This window comes from Tupaia chinensis, unplaced genomic scaffold, assembly GCF_000334495.1.
Source record: "Tupaia chinensis unplaced genomic scaffold, TupChi_1.0 Scaffold000082_1, whole genome shotgun sequence".
NCBI classification, from domain to species: domain Eukaryota; kingdom Metazoa; phylum Chordata; class Mammalia; order Scandentia; family Tupaiidae; genus Tupaia; species Tupaia belangeri.
The window spans coordinates 595,382-606,605 of record NW_006159543.1 but is presented as its reverse complement, the minus strand read 5'-3'; the positions used below and the strand labels follow the sequence as shown (position 1 = coordinate 606,605).

The following is an 11,224-nucleotide window of genomic DNA, read 5'->3' as shown; positions in this document are numbered from 1 at the left end:
CTCTCCACGCCCCGCGGCAGCGGGAGCCCTCCCCAGCGCGCTGAGCTCACAGTGCCACAGCCCCGCTGGCCCTTCTGACTGGGCCGCTGCTCCTTCCCCATATCCCTGGAGACACCGGGCGGGGCGTGGCACCTTTCACGCTCGGCGACCAGGATCTTCAGATGGCAGGGGACGCCAACTGCTCAGCCTTGGAGAACTCGCTTGATTTCCCATCCCTTATTTGTATCAGAGGGGTGAGGGCAGGCATTTCTTTCTCATCCTTGCTGGGGGAAGTGCTCACCTGGTTCTCAAAGCCAATTTGCCCTTCCTTTACTTCCTGCCGTCGGGGTTGGGATTCCGACGGAGAGCCAAGGTCTTTGGGGCGGGGAAGGGGAAATGACTCAGAGGAGGCGGCTCAGAGGGAGGGGCCGGGCTGGAAAGGGGGGGGCATTTGGGGAGTGGCAGGGAAAGGGAAGGGAAAGTGAGGCTAGAAAAACTAGGCTGGGGACAGTTTGGAGGGTGTCTAGGGAAGACCTGGAAACCCCTGCTGGTCTAGTCTGACTCCAGGATTCTGGAGGCTAGGTTATTTCCTTAGTACTGGGCTTTAAACTTGGTTACCAACTATGTCAAAGGCGAGCAGTTTGGAGGGTGTCTAGGGAAGACCTGGAAACCCCTGCTGGTCTAGTCTGACTCCAGGATTCTGGAGGCTAGGTTATTTCCTTAGTACTGGGCTTTAAACTTGGTTACCAACTATGTCAAAGGCAGCCATAGCTAAGACCCCAGCTAGCAGCTTGCTAGGCATCTAGGAATTTGCTGGTCTAGGGAAGGTTTAACTCTTGGTGTCCTAGGAAGCCAATACTTTTTATCCCACACTGTTGCTGGGAGGATTAAATGAGTCACTCCACCTAAAGTGTTTAGCATAGTGACAGACGCGCTATAAGCAATCAATCAATAACAGCACTTATAATTAGAAAAGTGTTCATTTATTGATTGTCTTCCATCTCCAATATGAGTCTCATGAGGGCAGGGACTGTGTTTTATTCATCACTGAGCTCTAGCACCAGATACAAAGAGACTATCAAGAACTTATTTGTTGAATTAGTGAATGAATGAATGATTAAATGAATAACTTGGACTAGTGACTGTACCAAGATCCTCTCTTTTCTGGCATATAAGAGGTGTATTTGTGGGAGTTTGGGAGGGTCATGACTGTGGAAGGTGGCACACAGGACCTCTACCGATTTAGGTATCAAGTGACCTGCTCCGTCCTTGGACAGTGGAATGAATGCCTTTGGCAGTTCCCTACATGGATTCATGGAAGGGACACATGGGAGACTGTTAGGCAGCTGATCTGAAATTCGAAACTGGGGTATGGCTAGCCAGAACAGTATTTTACTCTTGTATAGTTAGTGAATAAAACAGGATAAGGGGAGAGGGCTAAAGTGGAAAGCTCAAATAATAATGGTGGCAAATATGAGGGGGATTGGTAATGGAGGTCCAAGTAAAGTGTGTACAGAGAATAATAATCATCCCCAAAGGGAATTTGACTGCAGTCCTAAAGTAACAGTGATGCCAACCACCTTTCTGTTCCAGTCACAGGATTCTAATGATCTACCCTGATATCCCAATAGTCTTGGAGTAGGTATGCAGATTAGGCTTCCATCACCACAGTCATTGAATTTGCATTTATGGAAATTCATATTGTTAGGACTAGAAGGGACCTTAGAAATTAATTACCTATACACTTAAATTTGTAATAGCCAGAGGTAGTTTAGAACAGGGGTCTTGGGATTCTCTGGCCTTGGTACTGAATTTTTCAGGGCCTGAATTTGTTGTGCATCCCACCATCCCTTTAATCTCTGCTTCATCCCAGCCCTCAACGATAAAAAGACTGAGAAAAATGAAAGGACATTAATGGAAGGTCAGTAGAAGCAAAGGACCAAGGCAGTTCCTCAACAGCTTTGACTATTTTTGTTTGCTCCCCCACTTTCTGGAGAAATTACCTAGACTTTCAGCTAGCTTCTGTAAGAAAATGGCACTACTCTGGAGCCCTGGCAACCTTGCTGTATTCACATAAGTACTTCAAGTAAAGGTTTGAACTGTAGTTAATTAGAGTCTTAGAAGAACACCTATGATCATTCCAGAACACAAGAAGATGGGAGGCTTGAGAAGAGCTGCTCCAAAGTCATCTCCCACTCACCTCCTTATCTCCCTTAAGAGACTGTCATGGGACAGTTTTTGATCTCCTTCTACATCCTGGCTTTTAGATTCCTGACCTACTTCCCTCAGAAGAAAGCTACAGATTATAAAACCACTTTGCTGCAGTCTAGAATTGGCTTCTTAGCAGCGGGCTATCCCACAACTCATGTGGAGATCCTCTGACTCTTTTTATTTCAGTGTTGTCTTTTTTTTTTTTTTTTTAATATTTAGGAAAAAAATCACTACAATCTGAAAGCTTTGACTGTGCTTTCACTGTATAAACCGATCAAATCTAAACATGATTCATTTTATCTTTACTTGCTGAAACAGTCAGGCCTCGAACTTGGCCTTACCTTGTGTGCTTGATAGTTGTTTGCTGTGAATTTCACATTTCTGGTATTTCACAACACAGTCCCTTATTGCTGAGGGAGTGGAGCTGGGCAAAAAGATATACATCATAATAGTTTTTCCCTGCCACTTAACATTAAAGGGAAAATCAGACCACATTCCATTTTCTAGGTCTTTCAATCTGGCCAGAGAAGTAGCATATCCTCTTTACAATATGCGTACAAGGCCAACCCTACAGAGAGTAGAGTTGGCACCTATATGTCATTTTTTTCAAAGACTTCTCTTGGCCTAAAATAGATCTCCTACAAACCACCAGGGCATTGTCAGCTGACTCTTCTAAACCTGAAAGTCTGAAGTTTTACCTACCCCTCACCTTGTCACTGCCAGGTTAGACAACAAAAGCATTGTCTCTACAAGGCCCTTGTTAATATGTCTTGTTTCCTGAGTGGGAGGTAAGAGGTAGAGTAGGAGATAGGGTGTGAACTTTGCCTCTCTTCTCTATTCACATTTTTCAAATTTTATTTATTTTCTTCAGTGAAAGAGAGAGCGAACGAATGAGAGAGAAATCCCACCAGGGTCCTGATTAACCCGCAGCCTTCATCTAGCCCCAAATCATGAACACATTCATGACTGGTGTACTCAGGGAAATCTCCAGACTTCAACAGAGAACCTTCCCATGTGGGATTGTGTCATACAGCACTGTGTTTTACTACTTTGCCAGCATATAGCCCCTATTAGCCCATTGGTGTTGACTGATTTACTAATTATTTCAGTGGTTCCCATTGAAGGAGCCCGACCTTAAAGAACAATAGCAAGCAATAATGGGAGTGTTAAATCAGGAATACGTGTCTGAGGTATATTGTATAGTGTTGGTGAGTCTACCTAAGAAAAACTTCACAATGTACACTTGCCACTCTGCTGATTAGGCTGTAATGCTAGGTCCTGGTAAGAGCTTCCACTCTCACCCCGTGTCTCTAATAAATACTACCTTCTTCAACTACCAGTGGTAAATCAAGTTCATAGATCTGAAGCTATTTAGGAAGAATTACTGAATTAGGTACTCTATTATAACTATTAGGAGTATTTTTGCAGCTTAATAAACCCCCCTAAAAATGAGAATAATAGTAGGAACATAATAAGTGGTCAATAAATGTTTCTTGAATGACCAGGCCAGATCAATCACAACTGTAATTTGTATTCTATGCCCATCAGTTATAGGAAGACTACTTTGATCTTCAACTCCTGAAAACTCATGGTGGAAGAGAGCCATTCTCATTAGCTCATTACCTATCATACTATATAAAATATTGCTAATATCCATGTACCAACCTATTTGGTCTCTGTCACTTCTATTCTTCATAAATGAAATCACCTTGTCCCCAGCTACGGGATCAGCTTCATCGAGCCTCTGGAACCAACCTATCCATATGCAGAGGAGCATAAAGAATCCCATGTGTGTTCTCCTCTGGCATATTAGATAGAGCTGGCCTTTCCAAACATCGTATCACAAAAAAATAAAATCTTACTAATCTTAGCTTAGCAAATATGGAGGTAATAGCCCTATACTTGGCATTTGCATAAGATGTTCTCCAATTAAACCACCAAAATTCTGATATTCCAAATTCTTGTCTTCTTTATAATACTCTTACCTTTGGGCTGTGGTTTCTGTAGCCCTTAGTCTGACTACCTGCTGCAAGTCACTTCTCTAAGCTGCCTTCCTTAACTAAGCTGCTTCACTTCAAGTCACCAGATCCTTTGAGTCTGTGTCCAATCTGGGCCCCAGAAGACTTCCTAACCCTTCCGGCCTCCTCCTACAGGTTATATATTTAACAGTAAGTCAGCTCACTTGTTTCTGGTTCAACTCAGACCTTAACCAATGAGTTCCAACCCTGAGATTTTATTCATTCTTCCTTAAGTCTCACCTTCTGCTCCAATCCCTGAAACTGCATGTGTCATGCTTCCTTGGACCTTATACCTGCATTTCTTTAGTCTTCTTGACTGTATGTGGCTCCTAAAACCAGTCTTTGTGATACAATTTCAAATTCATGACTCTCTGGACTCTCTCTGCCCAGATCTCTACTTATTATATGACAATTGATTTCTACTAAATCACTTACCTAATTCCAGTAACATACAGCCATCTTCCTTTTAGTCTTCCCCCAGTTAAACCCCAGTGAGAGACAACAAAGAACTCATGAATACATATATATTTATTTAATTCATAATATAGCATTTATGATGGATCAGGATATTTTGGAGAGAGATGAGGCTGTGTAATCCGCAGATGTTTATATTTTGTCACTAGGAGGGACACTATTGGTCCAGAACTCCCAGTGCAAACAGGCCTGGAGTAGAGCATTTGATAAAAAATAGTCCAACAATAATCTAATAAATATTCTAGCCAATAACAACAGCACAGCATATGTCTGAAGCTGGCAGACCACATCATAAAAGGCAGTTTTGCCTGACTTGATGGCAACCAGTCTAGCCAACCTGTAACACATAGCCTAATACAGCCCAATGGCTCCAAGGCTGTAATCGGTTTCAGGATCTAGAAACAAGTGTGAGAGTGTTCTTATCTACCTGCCTCACATTCTTTATTCCTTGGAGGAAAGGATATCAAATATTTCAGCTTATTCAAAAGTCCATCCATGGATTGCTCCATCCAGGTATTCATTTATAAATATGTAAACCATGAAAGCTTAGAAAATTCATCTAGTATGTTTTAGCTGAAAAGAACATATAAGTGATTTTACTGCTATCTGAATTTCACTGCATCCAAAGATACACAATGGAATTACATAATAAAAACATATCCAGATGCAGTTACTCTTACAACTGAACCTCAATGTGGCATTAAAATTCTTTTCATATTCTTAAAGCAAGTCTAACTTTATTTTTAATTAGTTTTGTGCTTTCTTCAAGAAGGTAATATAAAAAGTGGAAATAAGCATAAATTGCAGACAGAAAATAAATTTTAGCAGAGAATGTTGTGCAGAATAGACTGAGTAAAGCAAAACAACATAAGCTTATGGAGTCACCTTCCTTGAAGATGTTAAATACAGATCCTATTTCCTTTGTTCAGCTGGGTTTAGCTAGAGGTAGCCAGTGACTTCTCTTAAGGTCCCTAGTATTGCCAGGGTTCTGTGAAAGTCTTAAGTTTACTAAAATAAATATCTGGAAGTACTTTGCCACCACATTGTATCTTGGAAATTGCTTTGCATTGTCTGGCCCAGAGGTTGGGACTTTAGCAACTTCATTGCTTACCCCCAATTCATTTTAATTTCCCACTTTATTCAGTAGGCTTACCCCTGAGTGATTTTTGGCTATAACCAAAACTAAAATCCATCTTCAAAGAACAAAGTTTGAAATTATTGGAAATGCCATCAAAAAGAATGGTGTCACGTCCTCCAAAGAAAATTCCTCAAGACAACTGCCAAAGAGTTTCTGAGGAAAACAATGTTCATGTATATGTATGAGCCTTGATACATCTGCAAAACGATACCAATACAGCCCAAATGGGGAAGTAACCAAGCTTTTCTGCCCAGGACATAACAAGCACCACTATGGATATCAGAATAAGTGGGAAACTTTGATTATTCATTTGTTCATTTATACATTCATTCAATAAACATTAGCCAGGCAACTACTCTGTTCCAGACACTGTGCCAGGTATTCAAAATACAACAACAACAACAACAATAAAAGACACAGTCCTTGCTCTCAAGGTATTCACAGTTTAGAAGGGAAGATGATTATTATACATTAAACTTTTGTGTGCATCAAAATCACATGAGAAGCTTGTCAAAAATATAAATTCTCACCTATGTCCCCAGATAGTCTAATTAAGTAGATCAGGAGCAGGGTTCAGAAATCAACTATTTTAACAAACCCCATAGTTTTCTAACATAGGTGGTCTAAGGAAAACACTTTGGAAAACACTATTATATGATGTGATTATTGCTGAGAGAGGGAGGGGCTCAGGGTGCCATTGGAGTTTCAAGATGGGCACATAACCCAGTCTATGGGGTCAGCAGTTAGTCTGGTTTGGAGGGTCCAAGATATGGAAAGGTAGTACAGGCTAGAGTCAAAAGCTTTGACCCAGGGTACTAAAATCTAAAGGACATAAAAATAAATGAATGGCTTCTAAAGAGCCAAAGACAAGGCAAAGGAAACTGAACGGGATTGGAGGTAGAGTGTTTTGTATTTTTATGTTTTCATACTATTCTTTTAAGTTAGGATTATAATCCTATTATCTATTCTGGGCAAAAATAGTTAATAACATCTCTGCTTCAGGCCCAAAGAACAACTTGTGAAATTAGTTCAACTTTGCTACAATAATCAGTGTGAGGGGGAACATGGCAAAAGATGAATCTGGGAAAGCAGAGACATGAAAAGTCAAACTCTAAGAAGTTGAGATAGTCTACTGAATGGTGAGGGAGCCGGTGAAAGATTTTATGAAGGAATAAAAAAATCCTCTCTTGTAAGGATTTGAGGATAGGTTCTAAGGTAGAGACCAGGTAACTGAGAAATGAAGGTCATATATTTTACATTGCATTGGGTCTGAGGGTAGATGAGTAGATTAATATTTATGGTATACTATACTTACTAAATGCCAGGCACTGTGCTAAGCAGTTTACAGATGTTATCTTTTTAAATCTTTGAAGCTTTGTGAATTAGATACTATTTTACAGAAGAATAAACAGAGGTTCAGAGAAATGTATTACTTGCCCTAGGGTGTATTGCTAGTAAATGGCAGAAAAACTGGGGTTGGTTTAATCCAAAGATTATGAGCTTTCCAATACAGCAAGTTGTTTACCAGCACTCTGAATCTTACTGAAGTTGCTCATTTCCCGATTAATGGTAAGTACATGCAGTCTTTCAAACAACAGCAACAAAAATGCTGACTTTGCCACTAGATATCTAAGTTTGAGCCTTCTTTCTGATCTGCATCAGTTTGGGTTTCTATGTTAGGTGAACAAAAAATACATAACTGGTATTTGGGAGGATTTATTGTATTCAGTCGTCGGAAAAGTCAGGACTCTTTTACATAGAAAAACATGAAAAATATGTCATGAGTTTTCTGATGACCCAATATATAGATCATCTCCTTTACAGGAGAGTAAAGCCATTTGACAGCAGGAACTGTGTTTCATTTATATGTGCACTCCTATGGCAGTAATTGTGGTACCTGGCATTTAATAGTTTATTGAACAAATTAATAAATGAGCATCCACTAAGCAGGTAGAAAGGAAGAGGGAAGAAGTTCTGACATTGTTTGCAGGCTTCCATCTGGGGGATTGTTACAGTCACCATTTTCTAATTGTATAACAGTAACATTTTCCCAACTCCCAAGGTGTAGACTCCTTGAAGCAGATTTAGCACCTGGGAAGGAGAAAGCTCTGGTCCTCTGACATCCCCAATCCTTACAATGGAACTGACAAAATCACGAACCATAAAGCTCCGTTCCCTTCAACTATATTAATGAGAATTGGGATGAAGTTTATGTCTGCACTCGCAATGAAGAGTTTAGATTAACAATGAATAGTGTAAATAAGATTGCAACAGGAATGGTTAGTGTCTTAAGGACACAAACTGTTCTCAGGCATTCATAAGCACTTCAGAAGTGTTTTATCTGAAAATGCAAGTACATTTATATGCAAATAGTTGTTGCATCTACAACACTTCATTCTTAATAAGTAAAGCAGGTTCCTAAAGAAACTCCATATGCAATACTTTTTGGCCTAATTCTAGTAAATGTATGTACTTGAGAGTAATACAACTGTATTTCTTTGAAATATTCTGTGACAGACTTTTTAACAATTCAGATGGACCTCTTCTATTAGGTACCATCAGTGAAATTGTGCTATATAGGACCCTTCTACCTGAATTATTTTCTATACAGTGATAGCATCTTTTGTGCAATATTTTCCCCAAATCTCTCATAATCCAACCTAGAGCTCTTCTCATTATCTATGTCATGATTGTGTGTGTATGTGACAAGAGGAAGATAAGGATGGATGAAAGGAAGGGAGAAGTGTTGATTGAATTTGATGCTTCTGTTAGGGGACAAAAATGCATGATGTAATTTATTTTCCCTCCCAGTATATTTCTTACTCAAATGAGAAAATTAAAAAGTTATTGTGTGTACACAATATATTAAAATGAATTATACATGAATGTATAATTATACATGAGTGTATAATTCATTTTATATACACATTCACGGTTTCCTTATAATAAATCTTTGAGTATAGTTTTTTTTTTATCAATAGCGGCATATAATATGTGATAATTTGACACTGTTCGAAATTATATTTAGCCTAAATGACCAGTATTAGAAAGCCTAACTCCCCCACCCCTAGTTTCTGGTTGGCTAGCCCCTTGTTCAGAGTATCTTTCTATAGCATTTACCTAGAATCACCCTAATTTCTTCTGAAATCATTTCTATTTTTAAATCACTGGGAATTTTAAATTTTCCAATGACAACAGAAGCATTCTCTAAATTTCTTTTCCAATGGTTTGAACCCAGATTGCTCAGACAATTTGTTCTGAGAACTCAATGCGTTAATTTAAATACAAGCCTTAATGCACAAAAATTAAATCTACAATATCTAGTTATTTTGGATGCTTCAAATAAACTTTATTTTGTATCTTGTATATTGAACACTAACTGAGGTTTAGGAGGGAAAGAACTGCTGAAGGGGAAGAACTGCTGAATTGGAGAGCCAGTGAATTACATGCTCTCTTGAAACTTAATGGCAAGCTTTCATCCCAGAAACATAGGGGGACTCTTGAGGCCTGCAGTTACATTCCTGCCGCTCGGGGTAATCAATAAAATCTGGGGCAGGCAAGCCAGACAGGATCATTAGAGATTTGTTCCAGATTGTGAATGTTGGACAAACTGGAAGAATGAAGGTCACATCAAAAGTATGAAGATGGAGAGAGTTAGCTGGGTCATAGAAAGACAGCATGTTGTTGTCATAATCCAGGAGGACACCCAGACGCTTCAACTGTGGGGGTACATCCACCAGCATTTCCTTGTTGTTATGTCTCACCACGAAGTTACTATTGCAGCGTGAGAAGACCCATGAGGAGGCATTTTTACCAATCCACTCATTCTTTGGAGCTGATTTGTAGGCAATACCAATTGCATACCTGTGAGATAGCAAAAAGGAGAGAGAAATAAAATTCATGCATGATCTGAGTTGTGCTAGATACCATGTAATAAATAGAAGAACTCGACACGTTTCTTCCCTAAGTAGTTTACATTGTGGTGCTTAACGTTAATATCACTAGAGCTTTACAAAGTTAGCAATTAGGCTCAGCTGTTGTGATGCAAAGATAATGCAGTGCCCCAAAGGCTGGAAGTTGTATGGTTTGGGTCCCCAGATAAGCCTGAAAACATGATGTACACCCAAGATTCTGAGGAGCTAAAAGATTGGAGAAAGGGATGATGAGACTCTGTCAGGGGTGCTTCTCTCTGTCTCTTCTCTCTCTCTCTCTCATGCGTGCAATGCATTCTACCATAAAAGGAGAAAAGGTAGCAATTAAGATAATTTCCAATTCCTGGCCCAGAATATTTTCCACAGTTTTATTTAAAAAGTTGGCAAATTTTTCCAGGAGTGGTTTTCATCACATACTTTTTTTTTTAATATTCGAACTTATTTTTGTTTTACTTAAAATTTTTCACTTGCCTTGCATTATGAATTATGCCTCATTTAAAAAGGGAAAAGGATTTTAAAGCATATTCAATATGATTTTATTGTAAGATTCACAATGAACTTAAGCTTTATATTAATAGGACTTAAGCCTCTGAACCAAGTTACTTGTCATTTTTGAGGTTCACTTACACTGTTCTTAAAACTTTAAAAACAAAAACAAACAAAATATAAAGAATGCCTGTAGTCTCAGCTCCTAAGGAGGCTGAGACGGGAGAAGAATGATACAGCAAGACTACTGAAAATGCCACACACAACACAAATCCACCCCCAATACACACACCACACTACCCCTAAAAGAGAGTGTTTTTGTCCTTAATTTCTTCTGTCAAGCACTTATGACTTAAATAAGAAAATAATCACTAATTTATATACCTACTGTGTAATAATGTATTAGACTTTTTTTAAATTGCCATTTTCTTTTGATGTCACTATTTTTTTTTTGAGAGGTTTTCGTTATAGGGCGTGTGCACTCGCCAGACAGACAGAGAGAGACAGAGAGACAGAAAGTGAGAAATCACCCCCCAGGGGGGATGACCATGCCACAATCCCTTCTCCTCCATTCTCCTCTCGGGATCTTGGGCACGCACGCACATGTGCCCGGCGTGAGTTCTAAGCCAACAGGTCCGGGACGTGAACCACGGTCGACTACGTGGGAGTCCAGCGACACAGCTATTACACTAACTGCTGGTTCCCAATGTCACTATTTTTTATTTGTGACATTTGAATAGGAATGTAGGAATATATCATCATCGGTCACATATCTTTGAACCTTAACGTACTTGTATTATAGTTGTACTGTAGAACTGAATAGCACAGTTATAGAACTTAATCTCTCAGGAAAGTAATAACAGAGGAGAAAAGAGACATGGAATCCACTCACCATGTCGAGGAACCCATGACAACCTCCCAGTAGTGGCAGCCACTGTCAATGAATATATTTCCTGCAGCCCCGCAGCACCCTGTACCACTAAACC

At 39.6% G+C, this 11,224-nt stretch overlaps 2 protein-coding genes across 5 annotated transcripts in view; both read right to left on the bottom strand.

The window, feature by feature from the left end:
• Positions 1-295, bottom strand: part of LOC102483018 (NACHT, LRR and PYD domains-containing protein 3) — a 57,500-nt gene extending 57,205 nt beyond the window's left edge. The window contains exon 1 of the mRNA XM_014585701.2: positions 281-295. The gene's annotated coding sequence lies outside the window, so the exon portion shown is untranslated. The remainder of the gene's footprint in view (positions 1-280) is intronic.
• A 4,474-nt stretch (positions 296-4,769) lies between these two features.
• The window catches only part of MID2 (midline 2), a 123,042-nt gene continuing 116,587 nt past the window's right edge, over positions 4,770-11,224 (bottom strand). For 3 of the 4 annotated variants that reach the window (XM_014585697.2, XM_014585698.2, XM_027769690.1), the window contains 2 exons: positions 11,131-11,191; positions 4,770-9,684 (listed from right to left, as the gene is read on the bottom strand). In XM_014585697.2, coding sequence (XP_014441183.1) covers positions 9,282-9,684; positions 11,131-11,191 — 464 coding nt within the window. In that variant the 3' untranslated portion in view covers positions 4,770-9,281. The remainder of the gene's footprint in view (positions 9,685-11,130; positions 11,192-11,224) is intronic. The other variant, XM_027769689.1, reaches the window with a different exon arrangement.